Source organism: Cetorhinus maximus, chromosome 11 (assembly GCF_964194155.1).
Source record: "Cetorhinus maximus chromosome 11, sCetMax3.hap1.1, whole genome shotgun sequence".
NCBI lineage: Eukaryota > Metazoa > Chordata > Chondrichthyes > Lamniformes > Cetorhinidae > Cetorhinus > Cetorhinus maximus.
In genome coordinates, this window is record NC_135889.1 from 64,286,769 (window position 1) to 64,310,309 (window position 23,541).

A 23,541-nucleotide genomic window follows, 5' to 3' on the forward strand; every position below is an offset into this window, starting at 1 on the left:
TACATGGAAAGCCTGCACTGATAGTTTCTAATGCTTCTTTGCCAATTTGGATTTATTTTTGCATTAAAGCCTAATAGCTAACAATAAAAATGTATTTGACTTGAACGAGGAGCCATGAAAAATTCAGATGGTCTCTAAAGGGTAATAATGAGAATTTTGCCAGAAAATGTCACTCGAACACTTTTCGTAATGCCTTACTGAATCAGGCCGTTGAGATTCATGATGTATAGCCTGCCAATTTGACCAAATATTACAGTTTTCACACTGGAACAATATAATTGTAAATTGAATGGTTGCTTCCCTGAGGCAAAAAGAGACCGTTCAAGGCAGGTTAAAAACATAGTTCTGTATTCTGTGTCCTACACATTTTTAATAGACATTTGCTAACATGTTAGTTGGGTGTTTTTTATTGGTGACAGAATTAAAAATAAAGTTAAATATGTTTTCCTACTTGTCCTTGCCTAGGTATAATTTCTAGTGGTTTATATATATATTCTCCATTTGCTAATGTTATATGATTCTATTTCTATTCCTTTTGACAGCCTAAAGCAGACTGGAAAATTCTGTGGTAACCCATGGCCACCGTATCGCGAGAGGGCACCTTTAAATCCCAGCTACAAAGGTCTAATGCGAATATTGCACTGTAAAACTTTGCACATTGTGCTATTTACTCTTCTTTACAAGGTAAAGCATAGGAACGCAAATATATTGTATTCCATTCTAATTAGGCAGGTTCATAACATTGAACTTCATGAGGACACACTGTAATCATGGGATATTAACTGAATATAAATTACATTTTTCCACTGACTCTACAAATCTTGACCATTCCAATCAATGCCTGTCCAATCCTAAAGAACAAGTTCAATTTCTGATCAACATTGTCAAACAATAACTATAACGACAAGTTACAAATGAATGTTTTTGCATTCAAACATTGCAGAAAAATATGGACCAAGTTTACCCAATTATGCGAAATAGTTGTAGTCTTAATTTCTACAGATATTTGCTTTGGTGAATGCAAGTAGATAAATTTTATTGCATTGGAGTCATTATCCTTATTTTTGGCTATTTGTTGTAAATTGCTGTCCTGTAACAATACAGTGCTCCACTTTGATTTATTTGTATTTTTTTTGAATTTCTTAATTTATTCAATGAGATATATGTTTAAATGGAGTAGATTTTCAGAGTGCAGTAAATATGAAATGACCAAAGTGGCTAGCATTCAGTATTCTTTAAAATGGAGAAATCTTCACCCATCTTGCTGATATTCGAGTGTTTCTGGATCTATTTCTTAAATTGCACATATATTGAAAAGGAGTAAGTACTAGTTTTAGGATTGTGATTTATTTTTATAGATATCGATGGATCACCAGAATATGTCTGAACATATACTATGTATGGCATTATACTTGATCGAACTGGGTCTAGACAACTTACCAGAAGAAACAGTTGAGGAAGAGGTGGGTGAAATACCTGGACAAAATACGTTAGCGTTAGATAAACTTCATGGAAATGAAGCACATCAGAGTACTAACCCTGAATAAGTCAAATATATTTTTTCTATAACACGCACTGTTGGAAATCTTTACCTTTTGAGCAGATAAATACAACAAGTAAAGATGATTTTCTGACTCTGTTATTGAAATATATGAGCACGTATAAAATGGCTGGTAGGAAAAGACCAACAGGCCCATCTAGCCTGTCCCTTACAGTCATAGTAACTTACATGTGCTGGGACTCTAAAACTGATGCAACTTAGTTGAATAATGCTTAATTTATTGCTGAAAAAAAAGACGTTTTTTTGGCAAAGCTTCTAATGCCAATACGATAATAGGTATGTAGGCCATACATCCTAAAGATTGGCAGATCATATCGAACAGCATGTCCCTTCCGCAGTTTGCAATGGAGAAAGATGCAGACCGTACCCAACCAGTCCCTGCTTGCAAAACTCAAAACTTAGACACTGAGGAGTGTCCAACATTAGATGTGATTACGCGATTGGACAGCATTAGCTTAAAATAATCCTGTGTGCTAAGAACAGTGCTGACAACCAATTTAAGATTGGCAGTCAGCCTCACAGTGTGGAACATTTGCGTGTACTAGAAGCTACATATATTAATACACAGAGCCCTATTCTTTGCAGACAAAAAGAACATGTTCACACATTGCATCTCTTTCAGCTAAACAAAATAAGTGACAGCCATTCGCTGGTTCATTCTTCGGGGCAATGCGTTGACCAATCAGAGTCAAGCTGCCTGGTTTAAATATCAAACAGTGCTTGGCAGTTAACTGTCAGTCACCATCAACTGGTGCATTCTCCATGGCAATGTCTCTACCAATCAGAGCCCACTTGCCAACCAATCAGCACTCTCTCCTCATGAAGTATAAATTGTTCCCTTTACATTTGGCATTCTTGCGAATTGTCCTTGAGTACAGGACAAAAAAGTATCTTTTTTCTTCAGCAAAACTCAAGTTCTGTACTACCAAACGACCACTAATGCTTAATTTAAATTTATTGATGGCTAAGAAATCTAAATATTAAAAGTGTAGCTATTTTTTTTTGCTTTGACTCCCCCAGTTTATTTTCTAATTTAGTTTCATCATGGTGAAATCTCCTTGTCAATCAGAATTTCCTGACGGAGCTGATAGAACTTCCAAGCTGTGACCATTGGCTTTCTGAAACTTGCAGAATTAAGATACGCAAGCCATCAAGGTGGCTTCTTCCCACTCTCTCTTCCTGTGAAGAAATACATGGTCTCCTCCCAGTATCCCTACACAGCTAAGATCAGTAATTCAATAACTTAGGCTCATGTCTATAATCCTCCACGTTCTGACACTCTTGTATTCCAGTACACTGCCTTTGTACCAACTATGGCTAAGCAATCGTGAATACAGGTATTGGCATAGTTATGATTGTGACTAGCTGTTGGCTATGCTTGAACTGTGGCATGACCAATTTGTTGATGTAATTGCAAATTTTCTCTAAATATTAATTTCATTGAATGGGCCTCACCCCCGCCATGATTTGGGAGCTGGTGGGTTTTCTGTGCACTGTTCTGGCAGAAGTGAATCTCCAGGAACAAACCATATTTTACTTGCAGTAAGTTGCATTGTATTTAACATAGTAGTGAATTATGCCAAAGTTTCTTTGGAATGCTGAACATTCCAACAAAGATGAATGATTTGCAGACTAAAGCACATAGTGCCTTTTATTTCTAAATAGTGATATGAAACACAATATAGGTAAATGCCAAGAGTAGAATATACATAAACATGAAGTCTGTAATGGGCAGTTACTTGAGGTAAAAATAGCTCTAGCTTGAATATAAGAATCTCTATAGCGAATGCAGCCTTAAACGGATATGGCGAACAACTAGTTTAGCCATTCACCACTAGATCTGGCTGGACCACATTAAGGGCCATCATGTTTTGCACTCATCTGCGAAAACTGCTCAATATTCTACGATCATCCTGGAATCCAATGGTAATTCCTGGTTTCCTTTATCTGCTGCAAACTATCCTCTTTATCCCCTGTCCCCTCCACCCTTCCCTTCAACAATAAGTGTGAGGGGCTCATAAATTCGCTTGTCACTAAGATTGAGCCTATCTGATCAGCTGTCTCTGCCACTTCCCTCTCACCCAGCTCACCTCTCCTTTCCTAGCCCTTAACTTCTATTTTTATCTCCTATCTGCCCTCATGTCCTCTCTGACCTTGTCCTGTCCATGAAAGACACCTCCTGGTCTCTCCACTCTTCCCAATAAATTACTGATTGCCCAACTTCCCTTCCAGGCTCCCATGTTAGCTAACATTGTTAATAGTCCTCTCTCCTCAGGGACTGTGCCTGTCTTCTTCAAATATGCATCATCATTCCCTGCTCTCCTTCAAACCTGCCATCATTGCTCCTCTCTCCTTAAAATCTTTCATCATCGCTCCCCTCCTCAAAAACCAAGTCTTGATCCATCTGCCCTTGCAAACTACTGCCCCAACTCCATAATCCCTTTCTTCTCAAATTCTTGAGCGTGAGGTGGCTCCCAAATCCATGCCATCTTTACCGGAACTCCATGTTTTAATCCCTCCAGTCAGATACCGTGACACCCCCACCCACACAGCTCTGAAACAGCTCTTCTTCCCTGAGGATATCATTTGTGACTTTACATTTGTCAGAGTTAGACAGTAAATTAACTCCCCTGGTCTTTCTTGACATATCTGCAGCGTTTACCACAGTTGACCACACCATCTCCTCCATTGCCTCTCTACCATCCTCCAGGGTGGGACTGCTTGCATGTGTTCCCATTCTTATCTATCTAATCATAGGCAGAGAATCACCTGCAATGGATTCTCTTCCCACTATTGCACAGGGCTCCTATTTCTCATCTACATGCTTCTGCTCGGCAATATCATACAAAAAGCAGTGCCGGTGTCAACATGTACTCTAACAACATACAGCTCTACAAACCTACCACCTTTCTTGACCCCCCTCTGCTATCTCTAAACTGTCAGACTGCTTGTCCAACTGACATCCAGTACTGACTGAATAAAAGTTTCCCCAAAGTTATATATTGGACAAGGTTGAAGCTATTGTCTTTGGTCCCTGCCACAAATTCTGCCCCCTAGCCACTGACTATATCACTTTCCCTGGTCTGAGGCTGAACCAGACTGTTTGCAAACTTGTTGTCATATTTGACCCTAAGATGAGCTTCTGATCACATCACCAAAACTGCCTATTTCCACCTCCATAACATTGCCCCACCTTAACTCATCTGCTGTTGAAGCCCTCATCCATGTCTTTTTTTTACCTCTAGACTTGACTATTCTAATGGATTCCTGGTTGGCCTCCCACGTTCTACCCTTCGTAAACTTGACATCATCCAAAACTCCACTGCCCGTGTGCCTATTTGCTCCAAGTCCTGTACACCCATTGCCCTTGTGCTGACTGACCTACGTAGGCTCCTGGTTAAGCAACACCTCAATTTAAAAATTCTCACCCTTGTTTTCAAATCCCTCCATCGCCTCACTATTCCGTTCCCCTGTAATCTCCAGCCCCGCACCAGTCTAATTCCGGCCTCTTGATCTTAATTGCTCCATCATTGGTGACCATGCCTTCAGTTGATTAGGCCCTAAGCCCTCGAATTCCCCCTCTATCTCTCTACCTTGATTTCTTTCTTTAACATGCTTCTAAAAACCTACCGTGGTGACCATGCTTTTGTCATCTGGCCTAATACTTCCTTATGTGGCTTGGCGTCATATTTTATAATATCCTTATGAAGCACTTTGGGATGTTTATCATGTTAAAGGTGCTATATAAATACAAGTTATTGTCATTATAGATTCAATAAATTAATAGTTCTGCTTTTTGAAATGTCAATTTCAGTCCATTGCATCCTATGACATTGCTGTTACTTGTATTATCTTTTCACTTTGAATAAGCTCTAGTTTTCAAAAAGTGCTGATTCAAAATTACTCCAGTATCTAAACTAATACTTCCGTTAATTTCTTTGAAGCGATTTAAATAAATGGCAATGTCACTAATGCAGTGATGAATATTTGTGGGCACTTGGTAATTCTGTGCCAGTCATACAATACAACAATGGATCAAACCATTTCTTTTATGCCAAAGGACTGATGTTGCTTCTTAAATCCAGAAACCACTGATCACTTAATCAACTGAACAATTGAAATGTTGTAGCTCATGAAGCATGGATATGTCACCATAAGTGATTGTTACTGGACTAATAATGTAGAATCCAAATATTGCTGTAGTAGTTTTTTGAATATTTTAATATCTGTATATGAGAAAAACAAAGCAGTTATAAAATATTGTTTGATGCTATGGTATTAATTATGTCGAGGGAGCTCGGGATTTGTTTATTCTACCTTTCCCCTTTGTAGGAATATGCTTTGAATGTGTCTGAACTATCTCCTCTTTAAAGGAAGCCCATTGTTTAGTAATCATTTTGCCTGCCAACCTTTGATTCCAATTTAACCAACCCAGATCCATTTTACACCATTGAAGTTGGATTTCCCTCAGTTAATTATTTTTACTCTCGATTGCTCCTTGTCCTTTTCCATAGCTGACGCAAATCTTACAGTACAATGATCACTGTCCCCTAAATGCTCCCCTATTGACACTTGATCACTTGGCCCACCTTATTCCCAAGAACCAGGTCTAGCAGTGCCTCCTTTCTCATTGGATTGGAAACATAACTGCTGTAGAAAATTTTCCTGAACACAATCTAGGAATTCTTGCCCCTCTTTGCCCTTTACACTACTACCGTCCCAGTCTATATTCGGTTAATTAAAGTCCCCCATCATAACAACTCGATGATTCTTACACCTCTGTAATTTTCTTCCAAATTTGTTCCTCTGCATCTTTCCCACTGGTGATCTATAGACTACAGGTAGCAATGAAATTGCACCTTTTTTATTCCTTAGCTCTAGCCAAATAGATTCTGTCCCTGACCCTTCTGGGACACCCTCTCTCTCTCCAGCACTGCAATGTTCTCCTTAATCAATACTGCCTTCCCTTCCTTTCCTATCTTTCCTGGATATTTAATACACAGTTTTGCCCTTCTTCGAGCCAAGCCATTGTTATAGCCACGATATCACATTTCCACATGGCAATCTGTGTGTGTAACTTGCTAATCTAATTTACCATACCCTGTGTATTCACATACATGCACAATATTCCTGATTTAGACTTTATTACTTTCTCCCTTACTCTGAACCCATCTAATACCTTACTATTTCCTACTCTAATGCTATCTGTCTCTCCCAGTATTCTGTGCACCTTGCTATTCCTCTCTGATATTACCTCCCTGGTTCCCACACCCCTGCCAAGTTAGTTTAAATCCTCTCCAGTCGCACTAGCAAATTGCCCTGCAAGGAAGTCAGTCTCAGCTCTGTTTCGGTGCAACTTGTCCCTTCAGAACGCTTCACGCTTCAGAAAATGCTTGCAATGTTTTCTGGAAAGTGAAAGAAATGCCCATTTGAAAGTTCAAATCAGATTAGCATAAATGTGCTTATGCTTAATTTCACAATTATTGCATCTCTTTTCGCTTTGCTACAGATGCTGTGCACATTGAAATAAAAACCTGATTTGGAATTGTTTTTTTTTAAAAATTATTTTATTTCAAACTTTTGGAGGAACAAAATGGCAGATGAAAATTTCTTCAAAACTGTTTTGTTTGGATTGTTTCACTTTATTTTTAGTAAACTCTGCTGTCTGGCTATTCGACATTGATTGTACCCATAAATCTTTTGTAGTTTTCTCAGTTTTCTAGCCACTCACCTTGGTTTTGATTCATATATTCACTGCCTCTTAAGTTCTTTTTATCGCTGTTTTATTTTGCATCAGTGAACTAAGTGTGGCAGAGAAATGTTGTGATAGGATTTCCCATTATTAATATTACATATTCGAGTGATTAAGCTATGAGTCAAAGCTTGATGTAAGGACTGTTAGTTAGGACTTTTAGTATATTACTAGTAGATGAATTTCTTGACCTTGATACAAGCAAGACTTTGTGCAGATTTTATGAATGGCTTTTAATTTATCCTGAATTAATATCCTGAGTGCAGTGAGAGGTGTTAAATGCTGAACTATTAGTGCCTGGCACTGTAATCTTGCAGTTTTGTTTCACAAAAAAGATGTTTTGGATTGACATAATCTATTCCTATTTGTATCTTATGAAATTAAAGGGCTAGAGGCAGCATGGATACAAAAATTGCTAAGGGACAGAACGAAGAGAAGTTTTGTGAACATTTTTTGAGACTGGAGGGAAGTATACTCTGATGTTCTCTAGGGTTCTTTATTAGGGTCACTACTCTTTTAAATATATTGGGTATGCAGTACAGAATTTACAGATGATACAAAGCTTGGAAATGTAGTAAACAATGAGAAAGGTAGTAATAAACTTCAAGATGACAAGCTGGTGAAATGGGCAAATGCAATTTAATGCAGAAAAAGCAAAATGATATATTTTGCTAGGAAGAATGGGGATAAACGTAAAATAAATGGTACAATTTTAAAGGCACTGCAGGAACAGAGACTTGGCGCTGTATGTGTACAAATCTTTGAAGGTGGCAGACAAGTTAAGGCTGAAAAAAGCATATAGGATCTTTGGCATTTTACATAAATTTTAGAATACGTTTATGACTTTCACGTCTCAACGTTTTGAAACTTCATGGTCTCTATGTCACAAGCTAAGCCTGTTGTGAAAACCTAGCCCTAATTATGGATGTAGAACGGGTGTTTTTTAAATTAATACTTCAAAGATGCGTCATCTATAAGTCCAGAGTGTGACTTCGGCTCCAGTGTTTAATATTATGCTGTAGCTATCAAATGCAAGTCGGTTATGTTTAACTATGTTTATTGAAAGAACTTAGTTAAGCTTATAATGAAATTTCCTTGTAGGAAATGCTTGGTGAAGAGCGATGTTCTGATAGTTGGTTTCATGGAACCAACATAGCAACAAATCTGCATCATATCATTAACTACGTGCGAGTCAGACTTCCGGAGACGGCACCTGAAGTGACCAGGGAACCACCTGCCAGCACTAGCTCCGATGCCTCTTCTTTTGTACAGGTTAGTGTGTAATAAGTTGAGATGGTTCAGCGTTACATTTTCCAACAGTTATTTAGAAATAACAAAGTTAATAATGTCTTCACAAGTATTGTGCTTACAGTTTATATCATTTGTGTGACCCACGCATGGCTGTTGATCTGTTCCTAATGCTTGCATGCACCATAAAATAAATTCACTTTGTATTGATTTTATAAGTTTTGATAGATAATAAAATTATAATCCAGTATTACCCCATAAGATTTTTGTTCATATAAAGTGTAGAGAGGACTTTAAATTAAATAGGGGCAGGGGGTGGGGGCTTTCAGGTGAGGGGAAATTTAACAAGAAATGACAAGGCAATAGTACGGTCTAGCAATACAGATAATAGTAATCAGAGTGTGACAGGAAGGACAGAGCGTACAGACATGAGTGCACCAGCAAATATGGTCAGAGTAGAGAAAAATGGACTTAAACCATCAGAGGGGGGCTGGGGGGTGGGCACAGGTGTTCAGGTGAAGCGAGATTTAGAAATCCAAAGATAAAAGTTGATGCAATAGAAAAGTGTGTCAATGTGGGTAAAGACAAGCTGAGTGGGACGGGAAGGGGGCGGAGAGCTTAATGGTAATAGTGCATCAAAGAGTAAGGCCTATGCAGGAAATAGTAGTAAAAAATAAAATTAAAGCCTCTTTATATGAATGTGCAGACCATCCACAATAAGATAGATGAAACTAAATGAAGGGGGGAAGGGTTCTAGAGAGGGGCTACGTAGGCTTACAAAGCAAAAGGATATGGCAACATTGTAGGGCAGCTGTTTCGGTAATGATTCCCAGAGTGTGACAGGAAGGGACAGAGTGTACAAACATTAAAAAAAAGCAGCAAATAAGGTCAAAGGGCGAAAAATGGTAAAAAGGCAAAATTAATGGCTCTTCAATGCACATAGTATTCAGAACAAGATAAATGAATAAACAACACAAATAGAGGTTAATGGGCATGATCTTGTAACCATGTCTCCGTAATGGCTATAAGGAGATCAAAGCTGGGAACTAAATATTCAGGGGTATGTGACTTTTCGAAAGAACAGGCAGGAAGGAAAGGGTGGTGGGGTAGCTTTGTTAGTACGAGATGGAATAAGTACAATAGCAAGAAAGGATCTTGGATCGGAAGATGTAGAATCCATATGGAGGTGAGAAATAACAAGGGGAAGAAGACACTGGTGGGAGTAGTCGATAGGCCCCCTAACAGTAGCTACACTGAAGGACAAAGAAATCAGGAGATAATGAGGGCACGTAAAAAAAAAGGCAATACGTTAATCACGGGTGTCTTTAATCTTCATGTAGATTGGGAAAATCAAATTTGCAGAGGTAGCCACAAGGAAGAATTCGTAGAGTATTCGGGACAGTGCCCTAGAGCAATATGTTGTGAATCCAACCAAGGATCAAGCTATTTTGGATCTGGTACAATCTAATGAGGCAGGTTTAATAAATGATCTGAGTAAAAGATCCCTGAGGAAACAGTGACCATAACATGGTAGAATTTAGCATTCAGTTTGGGAGTGAGAAACTTGGGTCGGAAACAACTGTGCAAAACTTAAATAAGGGTAATTACAAAGGACTGAGGGCAGAGTTGGTTGAAGTGGACTGGGAAAGGAGTTCGCAGAAAAGATGGTTGATGAATAATGATGGATGTTTAAGAAAATAGTTCATGACTCACAACAAAGATATAACCCAGTAAGAAAGAAGAATTCTCGGCATGGGATAAACCAACCATGGTTAACCAAGGAAGTTAAGGATGGTATCAAATTGAAAGAAAAAACACACAATGTAGCAAAGATTAGTGGTAAGCCAGAGGATTGGGAAAGTTTTAAAAACCAACAAAAGATGACCGAACAAGTAATACAGAGGGAGAAAATAAATTTTGAGTGTAAACCAGCAAGTAATATAAAAACGGACAGTAAGAGCTTCTTTAAGTATATAAAAAGGAAAAGAGAGGCCAAAGTGAACATAGGCCCCTTAGAGAATGAGGCTGGGGAAATAATAATGGGGAACCAGGAAATGACAGAGGGGTTGAATAAATACTTTGCATCAATCTTCACGGTTGAAAACACTAATAGCATTCCAAAAATACTAAATAATCAAGGGGCAAAAGGGGTGGGAGGGAAGGAAATAAATACAATAACTATCACTAGAGATAAAGTACTAGGGAAGCTAATAGGGCTAAAGGCTGATAAGTCCCCTGGACCTGATGGGTTGCATCCTAGGGTATTAAAGGAAGTAGCTACAAAGATAGTGGATGTACTGGTAGTAATCTTCCAAGAATCCTTAGATTCTGAAGAAGTCCCAGAGGATTGGGCAACTACCAATGTAATACCCTTTTCGAAAAAGGGAGGGAGACAAAAAACAGATTACTATAGGCCAGTTAGCTTAACATCCATCATTGGGAAAACATTAGAGTATATTATAAAGGATGTAATAGCATAGCATTTAGAAATACATAATATAATCAAGCAGAGTCGCATGGCTTCATGAAGGGGAAATCATGCCTGGCAAATTTACTAGAATTCTTTGAGGAGGTAACAAGCAGGATAGATAAAGGGAACCAGCAGATGTAATATGTTCGGATTTCCAAAAGGTGTTTGCTAAGGTACCGCACATAAGGCTACTTAATAAGATAAGAGCCCATGGTGTTGGGGGTAGTATATTAGCATGGATAGAGGATTGGCTAGTGAATAGGAGACAGAGTGTTAGGATAAGGGGGTCATTTTCAGAATGGCAACCTGTAACTAGTGGAGTGCCACAGGGATCAGTACCGGGGCCATAATTATTTACAATATATATCAATGACTTGGACGAGGGAAGTGAATGTACTATCACCAAGTTTGTGGATGACACAAAAATAAGTGGGAAGGCAAGCGGTGAGGATGGCGGGAGATAGAGACAGAGAGATAGAGACAGGTTAAGTGAGTGGGCAAAAACTTGGCAGATGGAATATAATGTGGGAAAATGTGTGGTTATGCACTTTGGCAGGAAGAATAGAGGAGCTGAATATTATTTAAATGGAGAAAGACTGCAGAAAGCTGCAGCACAGAGGGATTTGGGAGTCCTCGTGCATGAATCACAAAAAGCTAACATACAAGTTCAGCAGGTAATAGGGAAGGCAAATGGAATGTTGGCCTTTATTTCAAAGGGAATGGAGTATATAAATAGGGAAATCTTGTTAAAACTATACAAGGCACTAGTCAGACCACAGTACTTGGAACAGTTTTGGTCCCCTTATCTAAGGAAAGATATACTGGCATTGGAGGCAATCCAGAGAAGGTTCATAGGTTGATCCTGGGCATGGAGGGATTTTCTTATGAGGAGAGGTTGAGTAGGGTGGGCATGTACTTATTGGAGTTTAGATGAGAGGCGACCTTATTGAAACATAAAAGATTCTTAGGGGGCTTGACAGGGTAGATGTTGGGAGGTTGTTTCCCCTTGAGAGAGTCTCGGACCAGAGGGCATAATCTGAGTCAGGGGTTGCCCATTTAAGACAGATGAGGAGGAATTTCTTCTGAGGGTAGTGAATCTATGGAATTCTTTACCGCAGAGGGCTGTAGAGGCTGGGACATTACATATATTCAAGGCAGAGATAGGCAGACTTTTAATCAGTAAGGGAATCAAAGGTTATGGGGAAAAGGCAGGAAAGTGGATTTGAGGATTATCAGATCAGCCATGATCTTACGGAATGATGGAGCAAACCTGATGGGCTGAATGGCCTACTTCTGCTCCTACGTCTTATGGTCTTAATTAGTGGCACAAATTGAGATAAATGGTTTAGATCTAATTCCCATCACATGTTTACAAGGTGACCAAGGTTAGGAAATAAATATTCCAAGCTATTACAACATGTGTTACAACATTTTGAAAAGATGGGCAGAATGGAAAGGAGGAGGGGTAGCCCTGATAATGAAGAATGATATAAAGACATTAGTGAGAAAGGATCAGGGCTCAGAAAATCAGAAGTAGAATCAGGATGGGTGGAGATTAGGATTAGCAAGGGTCGTTTGCAGACAATACAAGACTAGGTGGGAATGCAAGCTGAGGAAAATGCAAGAAGACATAGGTTGAGTCAGTGGGCAACAAGGTGGCAGATGGAGTATAATGTAGGGAAGTGTGAGGTTATTCATTTTAATAGAAAGAATAGGAAAGCACAATATTTTGTAAAAGGTGTGAAACTTGTAAATGTTGATGTTCGGAGACACTTGGGCGTACTCGTACAAGGAACACAAAAAGGTTAGCACGGAGGTACAGCAAGCAACAAGGAAAGCAAATACTATGTTGGCCTTTATTGCAAGAGGTTTGGAGCACAAGAATAAAGAGGTCTTTCTACATTGTACAGGGCTTTGGTGAGAGCACATCTGGAGTACTGTGTGCAGTTTTGGTCTCCATATTTAAGGAAGGATATACTTGTATTGGAGGCAGCACAGTGAAGGATCACTAGCTTGATCCCTGGGATGAGAGGGTTGTCCTCTGATGAGAATCCGCGTAAATTGGCCTGTATTCTCTGGAGTTTAGAAGAATGAGAGGTGATCTCGTTGAAACGTTCAAGATTGTGAAAGAGCTTGACAAGTTAGATAGTGAGAGCTTGCTTCCTCTGGCTGGGGAATCTAGAACAAGGAAGCGCAAGTTCAGGATAAGGGGCCAATCATTTAGGACTGATTTGAGAAATGTGTTTACTCAAAGGGTTGTGAATCTTTAGAATTCTCTGTCCCAGAGAGTTGTGGATGCACCATTATTGAATATATTTAAGGCAGACATAGACAGATGTTTGGTTTCTCGGGGATCAAGGGATATGGGAGCAGGTGGGAAAGTGGAGCTGAGGCCGAATATCAGCCATGATCATATTGAATGGCGGAACAGGCCATTATGGTCTTCTCCTGCTCCTATATCTTATGTTCATATGGTACTTTAGCAATTACATGCTCCTAGTTTTCTTTTCAAGGTGATAAATTACATTGAATGATCTGTTGAAGGTAGAAGATGACAGGACTTAGTGTGTGTACATCTTATCTGTTGCACCGTACTCCAGCTGAAGTCTAATAGACAAAGTAACAGTATTTAGAAACCAGCTGTACAATATCAATTAAATAGTGATTGATATGTCATGTACTGTCTTAAATTTATTATTGATGATCAAAAGATTAGAATGACGAGTGAGTCTGTTGATCTATTTTCTGCCTTCAATTTGACAAGTTTATTCTTCTTCACTCAAAGTACAGATTGTTTTGCAATTCCATACTTTTGCTCTTACAACCACTGACTACTTTTGCACCCAATTTGACTTAAGTAAAAATAGCTGGAAAAACTCAGGTCTTACAGCATCTGCGGAGAGGAATACAGTTAACGAGTCCGTATGGCTCTTCATCAGGACAGTCATACGGACTCGAAACGTTAACTGTATTTCTCTTCGCAGATGCTGTCAGACTGCTGAGTTTTTCCAGCTATTTTTGTTCTTGTTTCAGATTTCCAGCATCTGCAGTATTTTATTTTTGACTTATGAGTAAACCTGGTACATCAACTTGGGGCACTTCATCAAGACATCCTTACAAAAGTCACTGTTGCCTTTCAACTAGATTGTTTACAATTGTTCCATCACCTGTGGCCACACTTTAATGGATAATTAAAATTGACCTTTAACTTCACATTTTTTATATAAATATAATGATATTGTCTTTTAACCTTGCATCTAGAATATAGACATTCTTTGTAAATCACTGATTTGCTTTTATGAAGTTATCCTTTTTCAACAGCAACAACTTGTGCACATGTATAGCACCTTTAACATAGTAAAATCATAGCACTATCAAACAGAATTTGACACTGAGCCACAGAAGGAGACATTAGGCAGATGATCAAAATTTTTTTGTCAAAGAGGTAGGTTTTAAGGAATATTTTGAAGGGTGGAAAGAGGTTGAGCGGTTTGCAGAGGGAATTCTAGATTCCTGACAGTTGAAGGCATGGCAGCCGATGGTGGAGAAATTAAAATTGGGAATGCGTAAGTAACCAGAATTAGAGGAGCACAGATATCTTTTATGGATGGAGAAAGTTACAGAGGTAGGAAAGGGCAAGGCCATGGAGGGAATTGAAAACCAGAATGTGAAATTTAAAATTGTTGCTCAATTGGGAGCTGGTGTATTTACATGAGCATAGGGGTGATTGGTTAATGGCACCTGATGTGAGTTAGGACAGCTAAAGTCCTTTGTGGAAATCCTATTTCATTTTTAGTAGAAGTTTGAGTGAACAAGGCACCAAGGATCTGCCACTCTCAAAAGCTGTAAGGATCAAATAATGAAAGTTCAAAATTTAATTTATTTTTAAATACACACTCCAGAGGTGGAAGTGCTTGTCTGTACTTCGGACTTTCAAAAAAAAATCTTGTAGCATTTTCCCTCACTTGTGTGTCAAGTTTAGTATATCAATTCAGATATTGCCTTTTACCACTATCTGTATTTATTTTTGAGTTAGAATTTATGAATAATATATATATATATTAAATAAATAAATACAGATCTCCCCATGTGAGGAACCATTCCTGAACTAAAAGAGCAAATTTGAGACCTGACAAACCTTGTTCAAAGACAACAATTTATGGTAAAGGCACTATATAAACATAATAAAACATCCCAAGGTGCTTCACAATAATATTCTTAAACAAAATAAGACACCAAGCCACATGAGCTATTGACCAGAATTTTACCAGCCCTTTGGCAATGGGCTAGGAGGAAGGAAGGCTGACAAAATGGTATGGGAAGGCATTGGGGTGTGCTCACATCTTCCCACTGCCATGCTGTTTTCCAGTAGTGAGAAAGCAGGCAGATTGGCTACTCATTCAGAGCCTAATTGAACCACTGAAGTGGCTAATTAAGGGCCACTTCCCAATTCCAGAAGCATCTGTCCAAGTGAAACTTCATGGCCTTTCATCAGCTTGGGCGAGGTGGGCTCCTTTTTTTGGGCACTCATGACCCACAAATGGTTCCTCCCCAGTAGTGTCGGCAGTCTCCATGACAATGGCATCGCCTGTGCGGTGAGGTCCCCACCATCCCTGATTGTAGGGTCTGCCTTCCTTGTGTCCCCATTCCCAAATACCCTTCTTCAAGGGGACCTGGCCAAAAAGGCGCCTTCTCTATGGAGTTGTTTTGATTGGATCAGCAGCTCTTGGGGATGGGCCACCATCCTTAATTGGGAGGTGGCCCCAGTGGTGAACACACAATTGGCCACCACAGGGACAGGGAATGCCTCCCCAGGTCCCACCTCCAGCTGAAGTGGGGTCTCCTCCCATTTTCGACCCTGATGGTGGGACTTCAGCTATTAGATGACCTCTAGCTTAGTCAAAAAGATAGGTTTTAAGGGTTGCCTTAAGGGCAGAAAATAAGGTGGAGAGGTGTAGGGAAGTAGCTTAGGACCTAGGCAGCAGAAGGTGCAGCCACCGATGTTGGAGCGATTAAAGTTGGGAATGCTCAAGAGGACAGAATTAGAGCAGCCCCGATATGAAGGATTGTGAGACTGGAGGAGATTAGAGGTGGAGAGGGGGGCGAGACAATGGAGGGATGTGAAAACAAGGATGAGAATTTTAAAAATCAAGACTTTACTTGACTGGAGCCAGTGAAGGTCAGCAAGTGCAGGGGTGATGGGGGAATGGGACTTGGTGCGATTTAAGACACGGGCAGCAGAGTTTTTGATGACCGATGACCTCAAGTTTACGGAAGATGGAATGAGGGAGACCAGCCAGAAGCACATTGGAATAATAGAGTCTAGAGGTAATGAAGGCATGACGAGGGCTCCAGCAGCAGATGAGCTGAGATGGGAGAAGACGGTCGATGTGACGGAGGTGGAAATAGGCTCTCTTAGTGATGGCGTGAATATGAGTTTGGAAACACTGGGCCGGATGTAACGCCAAGTTTGCAAACAGAGTGACTTCATCTCTCTGTTTCCAGGAAGAGGGATGGAGTTGGTAGCTAGGGAACAGAGTTTGGAACAGGGTCAGAAAGTGATGACTTCTGTCTTCTCAACATTTAGTTGGAAATTTCTGCTTTTCCAGTACTAGAAGTCAGATAAGCAGTCTTAAAGGAGTCGTGAGAGGTGGTGGTGAGGTGGAGCTGGAGAAACATGTGAATTGTACATGTGAAAACTAATGCTGTGCTTTTAGATGATGTCACCCAGGGGCAGCATGTAGTTGAGCAAAAGGAGGGGGTCAAGGATAGATTCTTGGGGAACACCGGAGGTAATGATGAGGGAACAGGAAGAAAAGCCATTGCAAGTGATTCTCTGGCTATGATTAGATAGATAAGAATGGAGCCAGGTGAGAGCAGTCTCATCCAGTTGGACAATAGTGGACAGGCGTTGGGAGAGGATCGTGTGGTCAACCATGTCAAAGGCTGCAGACAGGTTGAGGAAGAAAAATTTATCTTTGTCACAGTCTCACAGGAGGTCATTTGGACTTTGATAAGAACCGTTTTGCAATTGTGAAAGGGGTAGAAAGCTAACTGGAGGGATTCAAACATGGAGTTCTGGGAATGATAGAATGGATTTGGGAGGCAACAACAGTTTCAAGGACTCGGTCAGCACCATTATGTAATTGTCCATTAAGTGCTGTGCTGCAACTGCAAGAATTTAGGTGTTTTCTTCATTTTTTTTCCCCTTCTGTACTACTGCTGTTTTGTTTCTCTGCTTCATCATTTAAGCTGGAATGGGGAAATGTGGGCACAAATGCATATTCCCACACTTTCTTGCTTAGTGGCACATGGTATTTCAGAACATTGTCCATTTCACTTCCTATCTCTCTCCTCCTGCTGATGAAATCCTAATCAATGGTTTAAATGTTTTGGAATTGATTCCTTGAATACTAACTTCATGACGTCACTTTCTATGCCAGTGGCAAGCTCATATTCATACAGAATTTGTTAGGCTGATCGTCTTAATCTGATTAAAAGAAGAATGGCAGGAATTCTAAGTCCCATGGAATGTGCGTCCTGCAACATGTGGGAACTCCAGGATGCTTCTTATGTCCTGGATGACTGCATGTGCAGGAAGTGTGGTCAGTTGGGGCAGTTTAAGCTTGAGTAGCAGTTGGCTTCACTGCAGTGCACCCATGAGGCTGAGAGCTATGTAGATATCACATTTCTGGATGTGGTTTCCCTGCAGCTTAAGGGTTTGGAGGCATAGAAGTGACTGCCAGGCAGTCAAGGAGGACCAGGCAGATAGTGCAGGAAGTCCCTTGAGTACACCTCGCTCCCCAATCTGAATACTGGTGAGAGTGATAGTTCCGGGAGGGCAGTCAGAACCAACTCCATGGTACTGTGGCTGTCTCAGCTGTATGGGCACAAGAAAAAAGTTGGAAAAGCAATAGTGATAGGGAATTTGATAGTGGAACAGATGTCACTGAGCAGCTGTAGAGCATTCTGAAGGTTGGGCCAGTGAGCATCCAGCAGTTGTGGTCCATGTCAGTACCAGCAATGTAGGTGGAAAGAGGGATGAGGCCCTGCAGACCGATTTTAGGGAGCTAGGAAGATTTGACTGCACACTGTAAAGAACAACACTGCAAGAGCTGGCCATACCAGATCTACCAATGGATAATTGAGCCCTTGTGCCCCATGTGATGAATGGGTGGGAAGGTATTGAAAATAGGGAAAATAATTGTGGAATACACTAATGGAGAAATAGGTCTTGGAGTGGGTGGCAGGCCAAATGAGAGAGAGCTAGAAGTTGAAAGGGTGCCAGTGAGAGTTTAGAGGAGTTGCTTGCCCTTGGGGGAGATAAAGATGATAAAAGGGTTAGGTTAAGGGGAGGAAATTGGCAGGGGCAACTAATTGGAAATTACCCTGAGGAAGTGTGCCTTGAGTAATGGCAGGGTCAAGTGGGTAGCATTGTGTTTTGAATAGAACTGATTAATTGGAAGGTGATATTGATGGAGGAAGGCTGAGAAATCAGATTCTGCATTTGTGTTAGTCCACATTGTATTTTTGATTTGTAGCACCAGAAATAAAAATGGTTTCCCAAATAGATTATTGTGTTTGCTTAGAGAAGAATCTTTTGGTCCCTTTCAATATCATACTGGGATTACCACACAGTAAGCTATGAACATTAAAAAAAAATCTTGGAACTATATTTGTCATCTCACCTGTACAGAATTTATATTCGGTAAGGTAGATGGAAGAAAAATGACATCATGGGGCATGCAAGGGTGCTTATATTTTTATTGAAAAATGGTATCTTTTACTTTTAAAACTAACTATTCTATGCTTTGCAACAACTTTCCTGTCTCTCTTCCTACATAATAGGGGTCAAGAAGGGCAACTACTCTCAACAGAGAGGTACTTCAATTTTTGTCTTGTTTTGAATAACTAATCTGTCAAAGTATTTGCGTGCAGTGTTGGAGAATTCACTTCCTGAATAGACATTCTGGAAGAAACAAATTTAATTTTAGAGTGTTGCTTAAAATTACCTTTAACTCTTAAGTAAACCCAAAGGCACCAATTTACTGCCAGGGGTGTGTGGCCCGATTTTATCTCTCCATGTGGCTGGGTTTTGATTGAATTTAAATCTTACCCATAGTTTTCCCCCTCCTAACTTGATTTTGTCCAGCTTAAAGCCTGTTGTTAAGCATACTTTGATTTCTGTAAACTCAAATTGTTTGCCTGGTACTGATGCTTTTGCATGTTTTATTAAAGGAAAGCCATGGTTGATGGTTACACCATCAGAAAGAATAGGAATGATTTTTAACTTGCTGCTTGAATGTAAAATTGGGGTTGAGGGTTGGTGATCTGGTTTTCAAATTCCACAGGTTTAATTAGTAATGAAATTCAGATTGTTTGTTTGTCCTGAAATAATGCTTCAGTGCATTTTGGAAAAAAGGGAAGGAAGTGCCTCACCATGGCAACAGCAGATTCAAAACAGATTTCGCACCTGTACAGCAAGTTGACAATCCACCTCAATGTCAAGTGTACCAGCAGTTGTGAACATCCACTGACATTTAAACTCTTGATTTAAGCTTATTGTTGTAATGAATTTGAATTGCATTTCATTTTCCTTCTAGAGTTCAAATACAGCTCAGGTCTTCAGTTTAGTTGCAGAACGTAGACGTAAGTTTCAGGAGATTATAAATCGCAACAGTGGCAATGCTATTCAGACTGCAGCTGTTAGACCAAAGACATCAAAGTGGACTGCTCCTAATTCAACTCCACAACTTACCACAACCATTTTGGAAGTCCGAGAAAGTATGCTTTCTCTCCTCATCAAGCTCCATCATAAACTCTCAGGAAAACAAAACTCCTACTATCCATTCTGGTTAGAAGATTCAGAGTCTACATCCAGGTTGGACCCAATGCAACAAATCCATGGTGATGGGATAACAGCAGTAGAAAGAATTTTAATAAAAACTGCAGCACGGAGTCGGCAAAACAAGTGTAGCATTGAAGAGATCTGCCGGAAGGTGGCACCGCCTGTACCTCCTAAGAAGAGTAGTTCAGCAGATAAGAAAGCTTTGGATAAAGAAGAAAGGTAAATGCTTCTCTGGAAATATGTGTAGATTTGATGGAATGAAATTTAAAACAGAAATGATAGGAAAATAAAGTTCATTTACATGTATTTCCTATTTTGAACAGTACCTCTGGAAATTGTAATTGCATCCTATCTTTGTTTTAAGGGTTTTAATTGTACACCACAATTTTAAAAAAATCTAATAATGGGGAAAAAATTGCTTGCACTCAATGTTTTTACTGGCTGAAACACCATGGTAAGCAATATTACCACATCGGTATGTAATCATTTGCATTGCATACAATGAAGTGAAATTATAACAATAATATTCCCAGCAAGGGTGGGTGTGTAAGGTTGAAAAGGACTGAAACGATGATAGCCCAAAGAAAAGTAATGTTGGAGCTATTTATTTGGACATAATTTTTAGAAGTCTTAGAATGAAAGGAATATTGGTCCTTTTAGTTGGCTTGTAGCAAATCCGATTGAAACTATATTTTGTTTTGAGCCTGTCTCTACATAGTGGTGGAATTCTGAAACCCAGAGGTGCTGCAAAAAAATTCAAATAAGCTAACTATCATTGAAATAAAGCAATTACTGTGCATTAAAATGAATATAACCTCATTTGGTTGCAGGAAGTAAGTTTGGAATATATTGCACTCAAGGCGTTAAAAATTTTGATTACATATCTATAACTTGCAAATGAGACATGAGGTAGAGATGAAGAAGATAAACCATAAACGCTAGAAATCTAAATTTGAAATTGGCGAAATACACAGCAGGACCACCCCTTTTCAGATGTTGGCACACTTGCAGTGCACTACAGCATTTCTCTTTTAACTCTATATGTCGTTAAAACAATTGTAATGGAAAAGTGATTCAATTAGTCGTTTTTTTTAATTGTAGAATTATGTTGGATTTCAAAGTACTGAATTAATTTCAGTTTAAACTGCTTGCATTTCCCAGAAAACCTCGCAGCTGTTATAATGTTACTTTGTGTATATTTGTTTATGTAATGGAAAAATTAGGCAATGGACAAAATTGTTAGAGAAAGTCACAAGCATTTGGACATGAATTTTTGTAGCTTTCGCTCATTTTTGCTTCGCAGATTTTCTGTTCACCTAATTTCACCTTTCAACAAATGCATTCACTAGCAGCAGAGGCATACAAAAGTCTGAAATTAAGGTAGCCAAATGAAACAAAGCAGTTTTGTTCAAATAGATTGGCTTTAATTCATTTTGGATTTCAAGTTAGATTTGATAGTAATGAAAATGGAATGGGCAATAAGCAGGTAGTGATGCCCTATTTTTGCTGCCCTGGCCTGTAGACAAAGACAAAGGTAGTATTTCTGTCAAGATGGGCTGTTGCCATAGAAACCATCCTGCACTAAAGCAGAAGCCAAATTGCTGCTGATACTTGAAGCCTTACTGTGTCTACCCCTTAAGCTACCAGAAAAAAATACTGAACTGAATGGAACCTGTCAAGATTTGTTGATGTCATCTTATTAGGGAGCTCTCTTTACAATAAGGCCAAGATTAAGTAAGACATGCCGTAAGCTACAAGGAAATTTATGGACACTAGGAAATGGAAGGAACTAAAGGCAAACTCGTATTTGTTTTTCTGAAATTTTTTATGCTATATGTAATAGCAAACAGGCTTCTCACCATATGAGTCATCTTTAGCTGATTATTGGCCAGTCCACCTTCCATGCTACTAAATCTAACTTATTAATCATGCATTAATAATCATGCTAACTGACCAACATGGCTTTATTCATTTGATTCATGCTAATTTCAGACTGTCATATGCAATACAGTTGTTGAATGTGTTTGTTGAATACAGACAGAAGATCATTTTTCATCAGGCTTTCAAGGAACCCTCTTGTGTGCAGTTCTCTTTCATATATTAAGTTGCTAAATGACTATTTCCCCAATGCAATTATTAACCAGTAAAATGATGGAAGGAATCATCAATAGTGCTATTAAGTGGCACCTTCTCACCAGTGCTCCAGACATCATCATCATTTGTGCAAAAAAGATAACAGTGGTGTTTAGTGTTGTGACAGGTAGAAACATTGACGACTTATTCTACACTGGGGGTAATTTTAACCTGTCCTGTCTTGGGAAGCTAATTTCAGATCAGCCTGCCATTTGGTTATACTGAGTCCCAATTTTTATTTCTATTTACTTTAATGGAAAACAAAATCATGGAAGGTGTAAAAGGGGCTGCCAGTCTGATCCCTTCAGTTTTCTGCAAGGCAGCTTAAGTTGAAATTGACCCCAATATAAAATTGTAACAAAGTGCATGCCATATGCAAAATTATAACTCAAGATAGGAGTTGATCTCCTGCAATGATGTCAGCAAGGAGCTGAGGGCAGGCCCAGTATTCGGGTCAAGCAGGGTAGATAGTGACAGGATAACATGAGAGAAGTGTAAGGGAGGAGGGAACTAGAAGTTGGAATGAATATGAGTGCAGGGAGCAGGAGGGGGGAAGATTAGGAGGACAGGACAAGGGGACAGGGAGTAACAGAAAATGGCGGTGGCATTGGACTGGAGCCTATTTCTTCATATTGTGTAGGGAAATGGAGCATGAAGTTGAGAAAACAGCTAAGGAGAGGGGTATACAGGGTGAAGGAAAAGGGCAGTGGTAGATGTGGAACCGTTGTGAGGCAATTCCTAGGGCCAACTTTCCCCTGTCAGGGTTGGGGAGATGGCTAGGTTCTTGTGTGCTTTTTTAAAAAAAAAATTACCCGAGTATCCATGTAGTTAGGGAAATGATTGGCTTCTTAGGAAAGTGAAATGCCCTTCCCTCACTTTTATATATAAGTTTTAGGCTTCTCTGCACATAATCTTAGTGCCAAGTGGAATGCCTGCCCTGTAGCTGAAAATTCAGCTCCTGTCAGAAATGTTTAATTTGATTCTCAGTGCCCTGCCCCAAAGCGCTCTGCCTCAATTCTGGCCTGGAACCTATAAGAAATGTAGAGTAGAGCTTCGGGTTGTTCAGATAGCTTTTTTTTCAGTGGTCCTTTTTGTGGGAGTTAAGGTGTGAATTGTACTTCTTAAATAACGAGATAATAAAGACCACCTTTATCAAAATTTCTTCGGTTGAATTCACATTTTCTAAATTTGTCCAATATTCAATTTCTAGCTAGAATTCAACTAATCAAATTAGGATGAAATGGATTTTATTCACTGTATCTCCTAAAGGTTTTTGTGCAATACAAGGGGGCCATCTTGCTTAAGTTGTAACCTGTGCCCTCCGCCCCAAAACCATTAAGTGAACCAATGTTTCTGGTCTTTTCTTTCTAGTATTGGTAGCAGATCTTATGTTAGCTCTGTACAGAGGAATAATTAGTTTTTTGAATTTACTCAATGTGTTCATTTACTGAAATTCCCTATAAAATTTAGCACTTTTTTAATTAACCTTCACTAATTTTTCAATTTAAACATGAAATTTACCATATTTT

General features: G+C 39.5%; 1 protein-coding gene across 4 annotated transcripts in view; it reads left to right on the forward strand.

Moving 5' to 3' along the window:
- Positions 1-23,541, forward strand: part of ubr3 (ubiquitin protein ligase E3 component n-recognin 3) — a 353,894-nt gene that overhangs the window by 131,966 nt on the left and 198,387 nt on the right. For 2 of the 4 annotated variants that reach the window (XM_078552128.1, XM_078552129.1), the window contains exons 20-24: positions 543-684; positions 1,359-1,463; positions 8,415-8,585; positions 18,880-18,912; positions 19,635-20,098. In XM_078552128.1, coding sequence (XP_078408254.1) covers positions 543-684; positions 1,359-1,463; positions 8,415-8,585; positions 18,880-18,912; positions 19,635-20,098 — 915 coding nt within the window. The remainder of the gene's footprint in view (positions 1-542; positions 685-1,358; positions 1,464-8,414; positions 8,586-18,879; positions 18,913-19,634; positions 20,099-23,541) is intronic. The other 2 variants (XM_078552130.1, XM_078552131.1) reach the window with 1 other exon arrangement.